Here is a 21162-nt window from a genome sequence, read left to right on the forward strand (position 1 = left end):
TTTCAATCCAGTAGAATACCTTTATTTTTTCAGGGCAAATACAGCCAAGTAGTGGCTCCAGAGTTCACTGGCAAATGTCAGCACTATGATTTGTCAGTAAATGTTCTGCTGATGGCTTAAGGATACAGGCTAGATAGCTAGTGTTCATGTCAATTGATTTCTTGGCTTCAGATTTCAAGTTAAATACATTCAGACTGGCTCCTGTCAAAGCTCTGCTCACAAGTACCTGATCAAAAGTCACCGAGGAGTTGATTACACAGTTACCTGATTCATATGAAAAGAAAGCAATGATGCTGCGATCCACAAAATCCCTTCCTCTCTCTAATGCTGCTGCACGGAGCCTTCTCAGCAACAGACTTCAGTACATTGCTGGATGACATCCAGTTATTCTTTGGGCCTTCACTGTAAAAACAGTAACTAGAACATACCGCAGCAAAAATCAAGGCAGTGTTTGACTGCACGTTCCCACCACGTTTCTACTTTGTCAGTCTCAGAGTGATTAACAAACAGCCGCTCGTTCTGGCACCCGTACAAAGGAGCACGGCACAAGGCAGCCACCCCTCACAGAGGTCCAAGTGGCACCAGGACTTGGGCACGATGCAGATATTTGTGCTTAGTGCTGGCAGCTGAATGCCTCATACCCTGCCTGGAGAAGGACGAAAGCTTACTTAATGTCAACTAGAAGTTGCTTTCTTTTTTTAAATACATATAAATAAAAGTGGCAGTATGGACGGGATGTAGCTGTCAGTCTTCTGAGCGCTAGCCCAGCTCTCCCGTGCTTCTTGCCTGGCAGTCCAGGTCTGGGAGATTCTTGCGCTTTCTTATCTGCATATCTTCATCCTGAAGAAGAGAAAAAAAAACACAAGCTCATTCTTCAGTGTCCTCCCTGAGCTGGATAAAATCTGTCCTCTTCCCCTCATCTCTTCTTTTGTCCATCAGGCATTACCCATTAGAGATCACCCCAGCAAACAAAAATCTGTACACCATCGCTCCAGCTCCCCACTCAGAACACCAAAGCCATTTACATCCTCACACTGGCAGCTGCCCAGGCTAGGAGCCTTCCCAAAACTACTCACATGTTCCCACTGAAAAAACAGTTCATCTCCAACACGACAGGCAGCTTCAGCTTTTAAACCTGCTGGCTACTCTAGCTGGAGTAAGAAGGGCAGGAGTACAACCCTTCAGGCTGTAGGCAACATCAACTGCCTGGCCTCACAGTGCAGTTTTCCTCAGGGTGGACCTGAGCTCCCACACAGTCAAATAACTTTGGTTGTAAGGGACTTTTGGGAAATATAATACAATTTCCTGCTCTACTCAGGGTTAACTAATGCCAGATCAGGTCATTCAGGGCCTTTCCTATTTGTTTTTTGGGTATTGACAAGGCTGGAGTTTCCACCATCTCTGCACACCCCACTGCAACACCCAGCTGTGCTTTTCGTGACACCTTTCCTTGCATGCAGTCAGGATTTCCCTTCCTGCAAGCTGCACCTGCCACCTCCTCCTGTCTTTGTGTAGTGCATCTCTGACGCCATCTTCTCTATAAGCACACAGTTCCAGACAGCTGAAGACAGCAGGCAGGTCCCCTCTCGGCCTCTTCTCCTCCAAGCTGAAGGAAGCAGCTCCCTCATCCTCCTCGTGCCTGATGCGTCCCAGCCCTGACCCACCTTGAGACCAAACCCACAAAGCCCTGAGCTCTTCACACAATATGGCCACATTTGCCCCACATGGCACCGCTGCAGACTGCCCACCTGAACAGCACGTGTCCTTTAGTGCCTGAACCGCACAGAAAAGCTGCTGCACAGTCTTCCTCAGCACTCCCCTCCGTGCTTCTCTGAGCAATCCTTCCTGACACCTCGACCTCGTACCCACCGCACAGCCTATTGCCAGGGCAGCACGTACCGAGTCAGAGTCTTCATCAACCTGGCTGCTTATGAAATTCACATAATCGTCCTTCTGGCTGTCCAGAACTTCTTCTTCATACTCAGTCTGGTAGTCTGATTCATCTAAAGACAGAAGAGAGAAAAAACACTGGTAAATAGGCATTCGGAGAAATGGCAGAGAAAGCTGGAAGAGGAATGACAGCCGTGTCTGCTGAGCACCGGCACAGCGCAGGGTGACGGCTGGCCAGCCCTGAGCAGCTCAGTGAGCTGGGACTGCCCAAGCATCCATCACATCTCCAGCCAGATCACAGAACAAGCTTCAAACCGTGTCCTGTGTGCGAGCTGTGTCCTGCGGCCCTCCATGATCTAAAGAGCCTGCAGCAAAAGCAGCGAGAGCCAAACTGCCCTCGTGAGTCTAGGGGGTGCTGCCAGGGGGAGATGCTCCCGCTCCCTGGGAGATGCTGCTCACAGAGTCGCCGCCTCTTGCTGGTCAGCCCAGCCCAGGCCTGTGAAATATCTTCAGAGGACATGGCTAGGAGATACACATCCTAACTCCTGGACACGGCTGTGGCTGTGTCTGCTGGAAACACAGACTTGCAGACATACGACAAGCTCTTCTGGTGCCAAACGCTCGCCACCGCAGAGTGATAATTATGTGTCTGACGACCTCTGGTCCACAGGGAACGGTGACATTTACATTCCCCTCCTCCCCACAGGGAACAATCGCTTGCTTTCTCTGGCAATCTCGCGGATTAACATAATCAAGGGAAGCTCAAAAACCTGACCTGTGCCTTCATCTAACTCTGAGCAGCATTGCTTCTACTTCAGTCCTGAACAGCAGCTTCTGTGCTTGAGTTAAAAAACAAAAGCCATCACCTTTCTTCCAAACACCACCTCGACAATGGCATCACCACTGCTAAATGCAAGGGGGGCAGAGGGGGGGGGCCAGCCGCTTGCAGTGCATGGTAGGGGACATCAAGCAGTTTCTAGCAGACTGAACGTGTGGGGTCCTCTCATCCTTTCCCCAGCCCAGTTGCCGTGGTTGAAGAGCTGTACGCAGCCAGTAGGATAAGGTCAGGTTAAAGGAGAAACCCAGCAAAAGGCTTTTTGCCATGATGCATCACGGAGATGCACAGAGATCTCAGACGTGAGGTGAAAGGTGGCAGCAGATTCGATCCCTCAGTCACAATTTTACCAAGTACACGATAATCACGTTTCTGATCTCTGAAAGGCCGGACATCGGCACGCCAAGAACTGCTAGAGTCAGCGATAAATTAAACACAACCGTACCTCCTGCAGACACCCCTGGCAAAGCCAGGTGCTCAGTGATGCTACCAGCGCCCCTGCCACCTATGTCCCTCAGTCCAGCTGGCTGAATCTTCAGATTTCTGTCTTCATCTCTCCTTGCCTTCCTGTCAGCCTCACTAGGATATCAGTTGTAAAACAAATTCCTGTTCACTTGAAATAAACTTTTGAACTTTGCCACTTTCAACATGTCCTCATTGACTGTTGCTGCCTGCTTTCCCCCTCCCAGCACATCCACCTCCCTGTATTCTGCTGCAGTTGCCTCAGCAGGTCCACGCTGCAGCAAAGCTTTCAGCCCTTGCCCCCATTGTCGGGCAGAACACCGCTAGCAGCGGGACACGACACCGAGCGCCTGAGCACCAAAGCCCCGACACATCAGCGCAGTCACCGCATCTTCCACAGTGTCTCCAGCAGACACCACGAGCCACTCACTGACGGGATCGGCTCTCCCACATTGATTCCATACCTGACAGCGACAAACAGCACCAGGGTGGGTGCCCATGGTGGGTCCCGATGCACCACGCAGCGCAGCCGCTGCTGAGCCCCCTCCCAAGCAAGCACGAAGCCGGTGTGTGCGCACAGCAAAGCGAAGCGAGCTGCAGAGGGCCACCTGTCATTTGCACAGGTTCTGGCAATTCCAGAATGCAATTAAATGCCTTAAAAATGGCAGACTTTTTTTTTTTTTTTTTCATTTAGACTGTTTTCTGACATTTTCATGAGTTAATTCACATGCACTTTCAGTTGCTGAAGAAATACCTGTTTTTCAGCTCAGTAGTGAAAAAAGTGGTTTCTGTTTAAACTGGCTTCTTGATTAAGTATTTCTTTTGGGAACAGTCAATAGCATCTGCTCCATGCTGAAGACAACAGCACAGTCTGTTCCACAGCATTTTCTTCTAACACGATAACTACACCCAACTGCTAGAACATTAGGATTCAAGACATTTGGTCAATTTTTTTCCTTTGGTTCAGAGAATCATCATTATCTTATACTAAAAGCATCGCTGACAATCTTTGATAAAAACACACTGGAGAAACCAGACACTCACCTGAACAGCAAGAGATAGCACAAACAACCGTTTGTAGTTTACAGCTCCAATAAAACTGACTGCAATTAAACCCAAATCCCTTGATTTTATCAGCACTGTTCAGTATTTAACAGGTCTTTACACTGATACTAAGAACCAGGAGAGGGTTGTCCCATCTCACATCCCTCTCACAGTAACTCCAGGTACCCAAGGACAGCGGGTGGTGCTCTTACCCACACTCCCTGAGCATCGCCTTCCTTTGCCCCCCTTGAGACTGAATCTGGGGCTCAAGGCAGCTCCAGCCCCGAGCAGCCTTGCCCTTTTACACTGCCAAGCCCCCCAGGAGCATCAGGCAGGATGAAGGCCTGACTGCCCCATTCAGCACACCATCAGCCAAACACTTCAGCTCAGAGATGAGCTAACCTAACCAAACACAAAGAGATACATGGGCAAGGCTGTCACAACAGCCAACAGCTGGTGACATTTCTTATATTTAAAGCACTTAGTAGCACGCTAGCTGCTGCCACCACCAGAAGGTGACAATCCTGACCTTAAAGAGCCAGCGAAGAGATGACACCCTGGAGAGGTCCCCCAGCCTACTGGTAGTGGAGGCAGCGTGCTCACAGCTGGAAGGTCACACAACCACTTCTCATGCCAGTGAATTGCTCTGTGATTCTGTAGCTTTTGGCATGTCTTACTAGCCTGATTTCTGCAGGCAACGCACCACATTTGAAGAAAATCAGTGCTGTATGTCTGGAGGGTTTCTGTTTCAGCAACACACATGGGCTTTGATGTAACTCAAGGAATCTGGTAGCTCCTCACAATCTGATCTGTGTGAGGACTTTTCGATAGGACTTTTTAAGCAGTAAATACACAGAGGGTAACCTAGTGCCCAATAACTGTCTCCCTTGAGAGGTTTTGAGATGTCTCCTGCTTCAGCTGTGTTGCAAAACCAGGTGTTTCAAACCAAGATTAACATTCCCTTTGTCCCAAGCACTTTTTCCAAGTGACTGTTGTTAAACTGCTCTGTTACACCACTTGGTATCTTTCAGCCATCGCACGCAGTGAGTGTGCTACCTGACCTCACACCATGGAATAGGGCCACGAGGGCGGCCTGAAGCATTATGGCCTCAGATTGTGCCAGGGGAGGTTTAGGTTGGGTATTAGGAAGAAGTTCTTCATTGAAAGGGTTGTGCAGCATCAGCACAGGCTGCCCATGGGGAAGTGGTTGTGTCACCATCCCTGGAGATCTTCAAAAGACGTGTGGACGTGGTGCCTGGAGACACGGCTTGGTGGCAGACATGGCGGTGCTAGGTTAAGGGTTGGACTTGATCTTCAAGGTTTTTTCCAACCTAAATGATTTTGTGATTACTGCTTCAGAAAACGGCAAGTGGAACCTGCTGTGCAAATCACCCCAAGTGTGCGTGACTTCAGTCCTCAGCAATCCCTCCTGGCTGGGGACGTGGCCAGAGCTGCGGCTGAGCCTCCCTCGGAGGACGGCATCCGCACTGTGCTGGCCGAGGCCGCAGCTGTGCAGAACGCAATTACAGCTGAACAAAGACAAAAATCCCAATCGAGTAAGTGATTTGGAGAAGTGTTGTGATGCAGAACTGAAACACAGCCACAAGTACCGCAGCATCTCAACTGTGAAAACAGGCTTCTGTTCTCCTACATATGTTTTCCCACATGCTCACTCAGAGGGCACAGGTACCCTGGGTCCAGCACAGAGCTTCCATGACTTCCTTCTCCTCACCTCTTCCTGATGGACAGTCCCTCCATCCCTCTCCCCCCACCTTTTAAACTATTTTAATCATTTTCCTCAGTTTGTTCAAGAGAGAGAGAACGTCAGTTACATTCTGATTGACTACAAAGCCCAGGAGAAGGGGGGACATGTCAGTACAAAGGGTGAAAGGCCTTGGACTGGCACAGGCCGGCAGAGCCTCCAGATCTAAAGCCATCTCTTCTTTAGGAGAAAAGGCAGGGAAGTTTTTTCTTCATTTCTTTTTTTAGAACAAAATTATCGACAGAATTTCTTCATCTAGCCTAAGACCTGCAGTACACAATCAGGACAAGCAGAGCCCTTCTACGGTCCCTGAGGTCCGAGATCTCACTCAGGGAGGAATTTCCAGAGAGAAAAAGAAAGTTTTGCCTTTTTTGACAGTGCCAGGTCATATACATGCTACAAGGAAGCACCCTCTCTTATTACTTGCACAGGACAAAAGCAGTTGGACCATCTTCACCAGCAGACAAATCCCGAGGCTCACCAGCACACGTGAGGAGCCACCCGACAGCCGCTGGGCCACTGCCAGGGCAGCAGTAGCCCTCCTGCCGAGCTCCGGTCACCTCTTCAGCAAGAAGCACGGGGACAATGCCACGTTCAGGGAACGCCTTTACGGCCACTGCCCATCAAAACCAGGCACAGATCCTGGAGGTACCACGTGAAGTCACCCACAACATGAACACAAGACTCCTCCAAGACCTGCTGTCCGTATGCACAGCTCTCTCCTGCCATCCTCCCCCTCCTCTGGAGCCTGCAACAAACATTTCAGTGTCTTCTGGGACCATGGGGCACCTGTCCCTTGCATCCCAAATACCCCATGGATATGCCCTTCCTTAGGCCAATATTTGCCATATCTACTTGAAAATTACTTATTCATGTTTAATGGCTTCACCTAGCAAAAAAAAAAATATCTTCCTAACAGGGTGAATAATCAGAAACCCTACCGGAGGAAGACCTGTCACACCACATGGGTTGAGTCTCAGCAGGACTCGGCGCCGATGCCTTAAATAACCATGTTACATGAATTCTTCAATCTTATTCACAATGGCTGTTTCAGACATTTGATTAATATTTTCTTCATAAGGCATATGATTGCAATTAGCATTTCAAATTACCACAGGGACATCTCTACAAACAGTCACAGATGGAAGGACTGCTAACTTTAGATTTTCCTCTGCAAGAACAAGAATCGGGAGGAGGGGGAGAGACTGTTTATAAAAAGCTCCGGCACTGGTAAAACGCTTGGAGATTTCAGGCCTCCAAAGCTCTGTTTGATCCTGTTAAGTGAGTCTTCGGCTGTGATATTTACAGGGAGCTGCTCCGTAGGACATGTCTGAGGCACAAAGCTCTCAAGTGCCGCCATGTAGAAGTGCAGGAGCCGTTCCTGTTCCACATTAGTTCATTAGTGCTCCCTGTAATAGCAGTGTACATAAAGCAATCAAGCCAGTGAGTCATTCCAGATTTGATTCAAAGTAGCACAAAAAGATCCTTCAGTCAAACCTTTAAATCACCCTCCTCCCATTTCAAAAGGACAAGGACCAAAGACTGAAGCCAGCACAGGGCCACGGACAGCACGAGGAGGAACGAGCGCTCGGCTTTGTGAGCGCTGACACACGCGTGCGATTGCACTCAGAATTAGGCTGACTGGAAACAGGATTGCTCCCACCAGGAAAGCACACCAGACCATGCCAGTAATGCTTGGCAGCGATGTTTCACCACGGCAAGAGCACCCGAGTCCCACCCTCACCCAAGCAGAGGGGAGGCAGCCCACGACTGACACCAGAGCCAGCAGCAGCCAGCCCTCAACCACATCACAGCTCGCAGCACGGGCTGTTAAAAGAAAGCAACGAAGCAGTGAAGCTGCCAACCCTGTTGCACTGCCCTTCCTGCTGCATCGCAGTGCTGGCCGGGTCCCTCGACTCACCGTCTGCCACGGGGGCTTTCACTGGCTCGATCCTGGACACGATTTCTGCCAGGTCCGTAAAAGAGGTGGTGGCACAGGTCACGTTCTGAAACACAGGAGTAAGGTTTAGGTATGTTACCAAATATACACAAAATATAAAATTCAAGACTGTGTAAAAATTATACTGAACAGAGAAAGCTCCAGACACAGCTTTCACCCTCGTTACTCATCGGTGAGTAATTCACAGAACAGTGACCCTGATGCATGGCCTGGCTGCAAAGATGGGATTCCCAAGAGCAAGCAGACACCGGGCAATCTCTAATGGGCCCTTCTCCATCCATGCAATATGAGACCTTATTAAAAATTTAGGAAACTATAGAAAAGGCGACAAAGACAAGAACTGTCGAGTCTGGACTTTGTGACAGACAGCATTCCTTTTGCTTGCTTGCTCTCTATCACTGTGCTGTGTGACTCTATAAAAGGGACCAGCTGGGCCAGGTGCAGCCCTCAGGGAGATTTCTCCTTCCCTCAGGAGCCTGGTGGGAGGAAGAAGGGGCCGTGGTGCCGTACGTGAGCCAGCAGAGGCCCTGGGAGGCTGTGTGGACAAGTGGGCAGCAGCCAGGGGTGACCAGGACCTGCCAGGGGACCCCAGCCCTCTCAGCAAGTCAGGGGCTGGAGGTGCTGCAGCGAGCAGGAACCCAAGGCAAGAGGTCTGCCAGCAAGGAGAAGTATTTCCCACTGTAATTCCTCTTTTCAAACCCTTCCTATTTTTATTCTGTCTCACCTAAGCAGCAGGTTGAGCATTCTGGGATTTGAAGAGTTGCCTGCTTTAGTTTTTCTTCTTAAAAAAAAACAACTTTGGCATTTAAGATTTGGTTTGGCCTTCCTGTGTCCTTGACCACGAGTGAGGTGTGTGGGCCTCCCTCCCTCCCCAGGGCCAGACACGGGGTCACTGGACGGCAACTCAAACACCTTGCGCCTATTTTCAAACCAGTCGCTTTAATTAGGACAGTAGCAACCTGCCCCAGAGGAGAGCGAAGGGGAAGAGCTGGCAGGGGGCATGTTTTTGGCACTGGGCTGTCAGGAATTGCTGGGACAGACCTGCCCACACACCTCCAGGCAGGGCAGGTTCCTCATACGGTGGTTTTGCGAGCAATTCTTTGCTCTTCTGGCAGGAGCACTGATACTGTGAATCACACAGCCCCTGCAGGGGTCACAGCAGAAGCCCATTACAGCTGCAGCAGATTGCTCTCAGTTGACCTTTAATCCATAACTAACTTTTGATGTAATTTAGCACAGCCTAAGCAGGGTAAGGATTCAGGACAAACAGCTGCTGGGGAGCAGGGGACAGAAAAGACCCAAAGGGAATTAAAAAAATACCTGTATGAAATGAAACAGCTGTAGCTTAGGACACACATTTTAAAATATAAAGAAGTAGAGAAACTCAGAATAAGGTCTGACCATTAAGGAACCAGCCAGAAGAGTGAGTCAGTCCTGCTTCATCGTGAACACACAACCTGAATGGTCCCAGTGAAGCATCTGCAGGCGGCCATTTCCCAGGACAGGAGGGGGAAAAAAGAGAGCAGCTACATCTTCATTTTGTGCCACATGACTAAGCAAGGGATATGCGCGAACTCTGGCCACAAAGCAGACACAGCAATGTTGGAGGCAATCACCTGCACTGTACAAACGAGGACTGTCATAAAGCAAACAGACTGGGTGCGTTCAGCACTCGCACAGATGCACCAGGCCGTCCTGGGGAGGATGCAGCAGAGCAGGGACTGGCTTCGGAGGGGAAAGAGCAGGGCACTGTATGAAGTGCTGAACAAAGCCTGCAGGGAACATCGCCAGAAGATGCTCTTGGAAAACTAGCATCGGCTCACATGCCCCCAGAGAAAAGCTGGGAGGACAGATGAGCAGGAAGGCAATCCTAAGTGTGACCCTGCCCACGGGAGCATCTGTTGCAGTCACTGCCATACACATGATCCCATGCTAGGGAATATGACATACACATGATCCCATGGGTAAGCCTGCGAGAGGAAGCTTGGAGAGGCAGCTGCACCCCAAAGTCTTAGCACTCTGACTGGAACGCCACTTGTGGGAAACCAGGTGTCTTCCCATGCTCATTTGATGCTTTGCAAAAAAGGCATTTAATGTTTAAAAGTTTGCTCTGTCTACTTTTGAGGACAAAACCACACTCCCATCAGTTAACATAAGGAAAAGAAGATTCATTTGAAACCTACTCTTAAACCTTCCTGCTGATATTTCTTCCAAGAAGGAAGAAAGTATTCTCTTTAGCATAATCTTTATTAAATAAATGAGAGGAGAAAGACAGTTACTATTGTAGTCTGCTAGATTATATTTAGCTTTGACTATGAATAACACTTCAATAGACAAAACTTCCCCGAGGAGATCCAATTTACGGTACTGCATTACTCTGCATTGGGGAAGAATAAGGGTTGTTCAAATGAACTTTATGTAAGGTTGCTGTTGTTCGTGGCTTCAGTATTTGCATTTTAAGAAAAGATAAGTAGCAACTGAATGATGAAAGCAAAGAAGAAATATCTAAATGCTTAAATATCTGGAGATTAAATAAAAATTCAACGCTTACGACATGGAAACAAGATGAAAAGAAACCGAGCCCAGCACTCCAAGATGTTGAACACTCCAGAAATAGCTGAAGAACTAAAACACAGATCATCAAAACCTTTGCTAATGAAAGGCAAGTTAAAAATATCAGCTGTTATCCCTGGAAGATAGCACAGCTAAAGGACTTAAATGACTTTAATGGACTAAGGAAAAATAGCTAAACACCTCAGAGAGAGCCTGCAATACTTGTTATTTTGTAGAAATAAATTTACAAAAACAAGTCATATGGAAAAAATATCTTGCTTTTTACTAGGTTCCAGAGTAGCTGGAGGAAAAAGCAGACAACTTTCTGGGTCCGTGGAACAGAGCCTGGAACTTAGCTTCAGGCTTGGGGAGCACACAAAGCTGACCAGGCGGATTGTCAAGACATTCTCATGCACCCATTATTTTCATAATCTTGGTGTCTCAGCAGTCAGCACTTTCTGCCTTGTTATGCAGTGCTTACACAGAAACACAATGACAAGCTCTGTCTACAACCACTACATGACCTATTTGATCTCCATGTTGGTTGAAGTGACATAAAAAAACAGGGTAGATTACGATAAATGTTCAAAATCCTGCATCATGCACAGCTGTAATACCGTGATTTGACTGAAATTAGCCTGACTTATTGTGTCTCATATAATGGGCAATTCTTAAAGAAGTCTGGTTTGAAAGGTACATTTGTTACAGCAGTGAAGATGTTCAAGCTTGTCACCACTGGGTGATAAAAGTTAGAGGACAAAATAGGACACACAGCCATTTCACACACACACACACTCTTCTCCCCCTTGACTTCTCCTTACAACTATCAGCACACACACACAAACACATACCAGCACGTAACCAGCCTGAACATCATGTGTCAGAGACAGAATAGGAGGGAACCCCTCTTCTGCAGCTCATGCATCTCCTATTGCAGGTCATCTTGCCAGTAAAAAATAAGCTGATGAGTTTTGGTGCTCCTCAAACTACTCTGAGCTTTTTTTTTCCCACAAAGCTCAGTTCCTCTGTGCTCCTGCCACAGCCGCTCACCCTGCCCATCAGCTTGGGTGGGATTCATCTTCTGATGTTACAAAGGCATCAGCACTGCTCCCCCTCATCTCCTTTCACAGGGAGGGAGCTGAGGGTGCCATCTCTCTTATCCCAGTAGAGCCATTTCCATTTCTGCAAGTGACTCACACCCTAGAAGCGCTCATCTCTCTCCTGTGACAAATGGGGGTCTAAAGGCAAAGAGCTCAGATGTGGGCGTTTGGAAAAAGGAAAAAAAACTACCTCTTTTTGCTGGGCTAACATCCATCCCTTCAAGGACTGCCTTTCCTCTCCCCTTGCTCACACCATTTCTCTCCTAGGAGAAGTGCTGGAGAGCCGATCTCTGGAAGAGCTGCAAACTCTCAATGTCATTTTTCACCTCTACTGACTTTCCTTACTGAAGCTTACTACAGCTATGATACATTTTGGCAATCACTTAAAACATTGCTACTAATTTCCCTATCTCTAAAAGACAATAAAGAAGAATTACTGAGTAAAACATGAAGTCTTTTTAGCACTTGGGTTTTAAATCAAGAGGAATTTGAAGGAAGTAAGGATAATAAACCAATATATTATAATATAGTACCCAAGCCCTCAAAAAGGTGATAACTGTTTCTTAAAACCAACCACAACTTCCCCAGAAATTCAGGCAGCCCACAGAGTTACTGGACCAGCTCTAGAGGCTGACTTAAACCCTGAAATTGTAAACCCAAGAGATTTTCATCCTACTTCTAAGTACTTCAACAACACTGCAAGCTTGCATGGAGGTGTAATAAGAGCCTTACAAAACGCCTTTCCTAGTAGAGAAGCAAGGAAGAAAAACAACAAAAAAAGAAGTCTGAGGTCTTGCAAGGATTTTAACTCTTAGCTAAAAACACAACCATGGCAAGAATTTATTTCAAGCTTTCTGGAAGCATCTGAGAACTATTTGAGTCATAGCAGGAAGGCCAGCAATGGTGGAGATCAATGCCAGAGATTCCGGCTCACATCCTCAGTGACAAGCGCTGGGCAGCTTGGGAGAGATCAGAAAGATGGGGTGGGAGAGAGACACTGCCCAGGTAGAACAGTTTCTGGTAGCAAGAACAATACCCAGGCACCACCTGAACTTTGTGGCACAAGAATAAATGACCAGCAGATCTTAAAGTTACTCGTGCCTACCCAGCTCTACTCTGAGAGGCAACCTACACATGCATTCATGCAATGGGTACAAACGTGCCTGAAACCACAGATCATCCTTCTCTCATCACCTTCTTGCAGATCAACCACCCACGGGACCTGCTGGGGCACAGCCACAGCTTCCACCCTCACGCTTGGTGGAAAAAACAGCTCAGGCAGCAGCATTCGGTGCCCTCTACCTGCCAACCCACACAGGCAAGAAGAGGATGGTGGGCACGTAAAAACCTCCACATCAGCTCTCGCTCGCAGAAAGTGCTGGTTATGGGTGAGCACCCTGCCTTTCCTCAAGTACTTGTGCTGTGCATGGTTTTGGGTTACAAACGTGGTATCAATCTGGTAGAATGAAACAGCAACAAGGAGAGCTGCCCTACAGTGCTAAGTCGTTTTGTGAGGTTTCAGAGAGCATCCTACTTGGTGAGGATATGGGTGGATCTCTGCAGGGGTATGTACGTTACATATTGGGGATGGAGATTGTTTCTTTTTAAATGTGGCTATCAAAACCACCGGGACTCTGGTAGAGCACACCTTGGCCACACGTGTACCTGCTGATCAAAGAAGTGCAGGACCTCCTCATTCATCCAGGCTCAAAGAAAGGAGTTGCTGAAAAACTGATTATACCTCTTCTGGCCTCAAAAGATTTTAACTAATAGATGCAGGCTCACAAGAAAGGACTTGAGGCAACTTTCTCCTTCTTACCCCCGATGTTTCTGGGCAGTATACAACCTGTTGTGTATCAAGTAGCTCTTGCAGAGGAGTGCATTTAAACTGAGCACTTACATCAGAAGTTTTGGATTTGCAAGTCTCTTGTCTGTCTTTTAGCATTTTGTCAAGGACTCCACTCCTGCACCAGACACCGAATACAGTTTTCCCATGCTGATATCCCACTTCCTGGAAAAAGAGAACCATGAGAAAAGAAAAAAAAAAGTAAAAAATTAGTAACAAAAAAACAAAAACAAACAAACAAACAAAAAAACATTATTCAGGGAATCCAGATGTCTATCCCAAAGGCAGGATGCATGTTTTGATACCTTCCATCCTTAGCTAGAAAAGCCGCTCAGCCTAGCAATTAGGGGGCAATGATTAAGAAAACAAGGCGCTATTCTAAGTCTAAATACTAACAGGATCCTTGACTCCACAGTATGTACATAAAAGCACCACCTGACAACTACTTTTACAGCAGCAGCTTCAAGCAGGTTCACAGAATAATGCCATATGCAGCTCAGTACGTGTATGCATAAACCCTTCCAGCACAGGCTCTTTCTTTGGAAGAACGTAACAATGCAAATTAATCTGTGTCTTCTCCCTTCTTGGGTACAAAGAAACCCAGAAAAGAAACTCTTGGGTTCCCCTTTCTAGCAAAGAAAAGTTACTGTAGGGTACCTGGGTTGCAAAGCCTCTTTTAGCAAGGTAAGCTTAACAGCACCAAGCACACGAGTCAGTTTGCTGGAGTAGACACAGTGGCAGATGCACAACAGCAAAACCACAAACTCTACATCCCAGTACTTTAAAAATATAAAGAAGTCTACACTTGGAATAGTAAAGTGGCACTATGTCACTAGCATGTAAACAACTGGAAAAATAATTGCTCTGAGTTTTATTTTATTTTATTTTTCCCTAGCGAGGCCATAGAAATGGTGTTTAACAATTAAATTGAAAGGACGGAGCAACAGGTGTTGGGAACCCCAGATTCTATTTCCAGCTCTCGCAGTGGCAGCCACACTAAGCCTCCCACTTGCATGGTCACTACGGGTGCTGGAAGCAGCCCTGGCCGAGCTGGTATTGTTTCCCAACTGTTTTTTGGATAGAATTCAAAGCGGAGCAAGCACTTACAGTGGAATTCACCTTTCAATCCATCACAGCCTCTCAGCCTAGGCTGGATGTGATTGCTCAGAAGGAAAAGGGACCTGACAGGTCTATGACTTGCTGGATCAGATTGATCCCAAGTATGCAAAAGAACCCAAGCTTCAGGAAATGACACGCAGCCACCTTATCGCTACAGGCAGATACAGAACAGAGATTTTGTTCCTGAAGAAGGGAGGATTTTTGTTCTTTTGAACACACCGGATTGTGTTCAAAATGGGCAGCTACATGGTGCCCATTTCTATTTTCTGGACTATCCAGGTACATAGCCGAAAATAAAAATACAACAACAAAACAAACATGCTATTTCATAGCCTGTAATGATAAAGGAATGCCTAGAATGCCCTTTGAGGTCAGCACAGTGTAAAGCTCCCCCCGGGACAAAGCTTATTTAGCTACACTGTAGGAAATGAAAACCCAGGAGGGTGCTGCCCTCTGTACCCATAACATCTTGTGCCAAGAACTTGCTCAAAGAAAGTGACACATTTGAGAAATTGCACTTTCCTCAAGTTCTTAATTCCACTGAGAAAAAATTGCCTGGTGTCTTCAAATCTCTTTAATGACAGCAAATTAGACAGAACAATGATTTGACAGCTTACTGTTACTGCAATGATCTATCAGACCTGTTTGTCAAGGTTTGAAAAAGGGCCAGAACACTGCTCCTATGCTCCTATTTAAACAGGGAAGCCTCAGGTCCCCTGCTGAGGGGACAGAGCTGTTTACCCAGGAGCTATGACATCAAATATCCTTGGGAAAATATTTATACTGGGGAAATCAGCTGGTGGCTTTGAATAGCTGCTCTTTGTTCCTAAGTACTCTCTCAAATGTAAATCTGCAGGGCTTAATTGCATTACTGTTTTTGCTCAGTATTTATAAAGACAATATTAGGGAACAATGTTGAGAAAGCAATCTGCAGCCTAATGAGTGTTGTTGGTTCTCAACACATCTGTAAAGGAGAACTGCTCAAAGGTAAATTGGCATTTCTCCCTCCTCCTGAACACAGAAGATATTTGCACAGCTGAAGCAAAGAATGGAAAAAGACAGTAAAATAACTTCCTTGACAAGAGACAATGAGCCAAAATTGCTATCATTCCCTCAAATCAGGCAGAAATGTTTTGGTTTTGAATGCTGGATTATGTCACCAAGATAATTCAACTGCACATCTGGAGTCAGTTCTCATGCTGATTTCCGATACACATCTTTGGGATTTAGTTTTTGTAACCTGGTACTACCCTTTTACCACGTCCTTCCACTGACATTGGTGCCATTTTCCTGATATGCTATCAGGTGTGGAGGAATTGTGGATGATATGTTTTATTAATAGAAGTGTTGAAATGTTAGCTGAGTCAGGTATTTTAGTATGTTACCCTCCATTTCAATGATTCACAGCCTCCCCACAGATTTCTTCAAATCTTTCATCTGACAACAAGCTACACAATCAAGTAAGAGAAACGACACCATTTGACAAACCACAACTGCCCAAAGCAGCTCGGACACCAAAGAGTTTTTACTAAGCAGCTGAGTAAGGACTGACATAAGATAGCAAGGCAACTGATCCATTCACAGGTTATTATATAATCACAATTATTAACTCGATTTCTACTGTTAATCCAACCTCACAGTCATGGTATCATTCCGTGGTATTATTTAGTGTCAATTATTCACTCTGTGCCAACTGACTTCTCTTACTCTTATTAGATATTAATTAGCACCACAAAGCAGTAGACTTCTGCAGAATGTCAGTATGGGGGAACTGCCTTCCCCAAGATGCACTTACACAGATTTCATCAAATTTCCCAAATTCCAGGGTGCCGTATCGGTCAATGGGTGGCCGTATATACTCGCAGTACTCGCTGTTCTTCACCATCTCCAGCTGCCGCACGCAGCACACGTATGCAAGCCGTGTCTGGATCTCTGCCATATTCAGCACCTGCCAACCAGGACAGACGTACCCATCATGATTAATTCAGAAATTTCATTTCAGAATATGTTCTGTATTCACAGTGGAGAGAAAGCAAGTTATCCATCAAGCTTATTCCAAAAGCACACAGAAGCCTGCTGAAGCCTTCACACATCAGCACCTCCATCTGTTTCCCAGGCAGCGTGGACAGCCAACAAGTCTCCAAAGTCAGACACATCGCTGCAGCACAAGGTTGAATTGAGTCTTCCATTTCAGGATGTAGTGAACTTCAGAAAAAGGTTTGTGCTTCGCTGAGAGATCCTTCATCACTGATTTCTGCCTTGATCACTACTGTATCAGAGCAGGGATTTCTCAGAACCACGGAATCATTGAGATTGGCAGGGACCTTTTGGTACTCTCTGGTCCAAGCCCCTTATACTCAAGCATGGTCAGCTACAGCAGGCTGTCCAAGACCATGTCCACCTGGGTGAGAACACCTCCACAGAGACTCTACAGCCTCTCTGGGCAACCTTTTGTGGTGTTTCACAACCCTCACAAATCTAAAAATAAATTTCTAAAAAAATGGAATCCCATGTGTTTTCATTTGTGACTATTGCCATTTGGGCAGTCGCAGTATTTCACAGGGCACTACTGAGGAGAGTCAGAGTCTTTCATTTCCCCAGCCAGACATTCCCACTACATGCTGGAAGCAGCACCATCAGCTCTGCCAAGACTGAGCAGGACACTCAGCTGCACCAGCTCCAGAAAGGATGTCAGGCCACTTCTCAGGGAGACGAGACCTTTTCAGGGAAGAGATTTATTACAGAAGAATAACTTGAGATTACAGAGCAATACCCACAGGTTGTAATATTTCGCCTAACTTTGGGAAGCAAGGTTTTTATTTCCAATTGCAAAATGGGAACACATTAATCACAGTGGGTAAATGAAAAAACAGCATTCACTTTGGGGAGCGCTGCAGGGCCAGATAGCTTAGGAAATGCAGAAGAATACTTAATAGAGTTGGCTGACTGCATTCAACAAGAAAAAAAAAAATCATACTCTGCAGCCCAGTGTTTATGAGTAGTAGTTGTACTGTTAATTACTGCCTAGCACTAAAACCTCCCTAGTCAGCCATCTAGAGACATTAGGATAGAAACACTGAACTGGACTAAGTTATTACTTTTATTGGTGAAATCTGTAAATTCTGACTTTATCAAAACTAACCACACCTACAGGTTTCTGTGCTCTAACAATTTATGACCTTCTGCAGCCCCATTCTGTGGAGCGGGGCTCTACCCTCTCCCCCGATGCTCTGTTTCCTTTGGTGTCAAGGCACTGCCCAGCTTTCTTCATCCATCAGTATGAGCTCAAATCCAAGAAACAACATGGCCTGTTACCAGGCTTGCTCTCTGAATAACCAAGGGAATGCTTCCTGCTCTGCACATAAAAATAGCGGTGATTGCAATGAAGTCTGCAATACCTTGACTTTCTCAGCCAGGGGATTCCACCTCTTCCAGAGCAGCCACCAGCCAGACAAGCAGTCGCCGTAGTTGGTGAGGTCGGTCTCATCTTGGCTCCCCACATCGATCGCTATCACCACCTTTGCCCCCATGGACTTTGCAACATCAGCTAGTGGGAAAGAAGGTCACATCAGTACAGTTTCCAATATTGATGTCAACTCTGGTGCTGCACAGCTAAACTTATATATACTCTCTAGCTGTATGTATGTAACTTGACATCATACCTACCACAAGCCATCTCTTTGAACAGCTTCAGTTTGCAGCAACTCCGTTGAGAAACTGTTTCCCTGAGGAAGCTCCTACCCCACATGCTCTATTTGAGCTACGAGATCCCACTGTGCACCAAAGTGAGCCCCTACATAGCAGCAGGGTGAGTTCACATCGCTGAACCACTGGTAAACATCATGTATGGGGGAAGCTTTCCCCCACATGAGCAGGCTGACCTGACTCACCAACACCACACTGCCACCAAAACCAACGCGAAGGAAGCAGCAAACCTGTGTGGCAGGGAACAGAGGAGAGAAGCGAGGACACACACACAGCACAAGTCCACAGTTACACCAGACTACTTAAAGCATGGCAAGTCCCATATGAACAAAGCCCTGGGGAACCCGGAGAGAGAACAATTGGTAATGGCCTTAAAGAGGAGAGTCAGCAGTGCAGAGGTGCAAACCTGCAGAGAGAAGACAAAGAGAAGGAGCAGCAAAGGAACCCAACAGCAAAGAGAGGCTGGGAGAATTTCAGTCTACAAAAAGCCTTGGGATCCAAGAGAAAGATTTGCATTTGAAGTTAGAGAGACATGAGGCAACATTTCCTACTTCAAGGTCAGTAGAATAAGGACTAGCTCCAGCCTTTGGATATGGGTGAGAATTTAGGGAAGTGCCAAAGGAGGGAAAAGAAGGACACACACCTTACAGAATGAATTTATACTCCTTCCACACCCCCAGAGTCCAAGATAGTTGCAGTTTCCAGAATAGTTATGCGTAGGAAAACCACAGCTCTGAAGAGCCAATTTAGGTGCTTAATTTAGACACTTATTTAAATCAGATCTGTTCTGTAACTTGTACTTCTATTATTGGGCTGGTTCAGTCTATTCATCTCTTCCACCCAGTGTCACCTGTATATATGCTCCGTGCACTCTTCCAATATATACAGGTGAAAACAGTGTCTTGGTTTGCAATTCATGGTTTTGCTTACAGACACACACCCCGAATGTCAAATGCAGATTTTGGGGGGGTATATTTTGTGTTCTTCCTATTTCTGCTTTTCAGGCAAACACAGTCCTGATGAGGAAATACAGTCTGGGTTTGTCTTGAACATGCAAAAGCTTTAGGATGCTCAGATGTAGTCTCTAACTTGGATTTCTTTCTGTTTGTACACAAACTGAAATGGCACCATACATTCTTTCCTGTCTTGGCCATCCCACTGACCCACCTACCTTCCAATGCTTTCTGACCACAGTGACAGCCCTGACACAAAACACATCCCAGATAAGCGCAAATTAATTCAAGCACCTTGATCCTTTTTGGGTTCAGCCCTCAGATCAGCCCTTGCTCCACATCAGCGCTCATACACCACACAATTCCACCTCTGCCACATACTCGCAGCTAACCAAAACCCCAGCTGCACCCTTCAGGCTCTGGGCGCTGAGCTCAGCCCCTAGCCCTGTCCCCTCCAGGCTGGGAGGATGAAGCTGGCATCTGTCAGAGGAGCCCCCACTGGCACGAGGCTGCCCACTCTTTCCTCTCAAGCACAGTTTGTGCATCCTGCCAGCTCTTCAGGGAGGCACACTGGCAGACTTGCTCTCAAGAATAGACATCTGATTTAACAAAGCTACTCAAAATACTCACTGCTTCAATTCTGCGCCTACGTTACAGTTAAAACTCACAACTGGACAATAAAGAAAAGAGAATTTTACTACGCTGTTTTCAATATCAACAGTCATTTACTTTCAACAGTCCTCCAGCGAGTGCTCTGATGCACATGTTCTACTAACACAGGCACCAGGCTGAATAATGAAGAACTAATACTCTTGCTTTCTCTGAATTAGTTCCTATTCAAGTGATACTTTTGAAAAGAAGCACAAAGATAAACTATATACATGCAGTTTAATTTCTGCTCTCCTTTCAGTGAGCACTAAATTGGAATTATATTTTTGGAATAGAAATATTAGGAAACAGTTCATAACAAAGAACAGTCTTAATAAAGCCTTGGTAAAGCAAACACCTAGGAAACTGAGAACAATGACTCCTGGTAGCCATCACGAGATTAAAGGTGTCTGCAATGTTTGTCCTTGTTTCTTTTTTGGGAAAATAATCACGAGGGCAAAGTTCTGCAGACTGTATGACAGGATGTATTCTCAGTAACTCCTTCCCACCCGATCCATACACCTACCGGGAAGGTTGTTGATATAACCTCCATCCATCAGGAGATGCCCATCCTTCGGGTCACAGAGCGGAGGCATGTACCCAGAGAGAGACATGCTGGCACGGATGTACCTCCACAGAGAGCCTGCAGGAACAAGGAGGGGGGAATGGTAACAGCATTAGCACACTGCCACAGCGATGGGGTAGGCTTTCACACTCCTTACAGTAACCAGGAGATAGAGGTTCTCCTGAGAATACTATTAGAAAGTTATTAAAGCAGTTTATTATTTTCTATACCATAATCCTGGCTAGGGGAAAAGAAAGGCCATTCAGACCTACAGTCAGGCAAAGGCCTTAGGAAACAGTTTTAAGCACATGCCTCATATTCATTGCCTTTAAAGAGATTTCAGCATATGCCTGACTGCAGGGATCATCTTTAGTGCTTTGTTGAGCTTACACTGATACGGAAAGGAAAAGGCTTCTCCTGGGGACAAAGGAATAGAGGAAATAAGCAGATTGAAGTGCAGCTAAAGCCATTATGCTCTACAAAGATCCACAGAAAACAGACTTTTAGGAGGAGTTTAGCAGGAGCTGAACATGAAAAATACTGATTGCAGAAGCCCAGAAATTCTGCTTTCCCTGCTCTGCAATAAGCAAACGTTTTCACTTATAGAACTAGTGCAAGTACACAGTGGTGATCTTATCTCTTCTGAGGACATTTCTGTTAACAGTACTGTAATGAAGAAAGTTAAAATCTTTTAAGCTGTTAGAAACAAAGTTTAATCAA

At 46.3% G+C, this 21162-nt stretch overlaps 1 protein-coding gene across 3 annotated transcripts in view; it reads right to left on the reverse strand.

Moving 5' to 3' along the window:
- The window catches only part of PNPLA7 (patatin like domain 7, lysophospholipase), a 127210-nt gene continuing 106048 nt past the window's right edge, over positions 1-21162 (reverse strand). For all 3 annotated transcript variants that reach the window (XM_084494425.1, XM_084494427.1, XM_084494426.1), the window contains 7 exons: positions 20404-20520; positions 17970-18118; positions 16367-16519; positions 13507-13617; positions 7915-7999; positions 1900-2003; positions 1-840 (listed from right to left, as the gene is read on the reverse strand). In XM_084494425.1, the coding sequence (XP_084350551.1) occupies positions 760-840; positions 1900-2003; positions 7915-7999; positions 13507-13617; positions 16367-16519; positions 17970-18118; positions 20404-20520 (800 nt within the window). In that variant the 3' untranslated portion in view covers positions 1-759. The remainder of the gene's footprint in view (positions 841-1899; positions 2004-7914; positions 8000-13506; positions 13618-16366; positions 16520-17969; positions 18119-20403; positions 20521-21162) is intronic.

The sequence above is a fragment of the Aythya ferina genome, assembly GCF_964211825.1.
Source record: "Aythya ferina genome assembly, chromosome: 20".
NCBI lineage: Eukaryota > Metazoa > Chordata > Aves > Anseriformes > Anatidae > Aythya > Aythya ferina.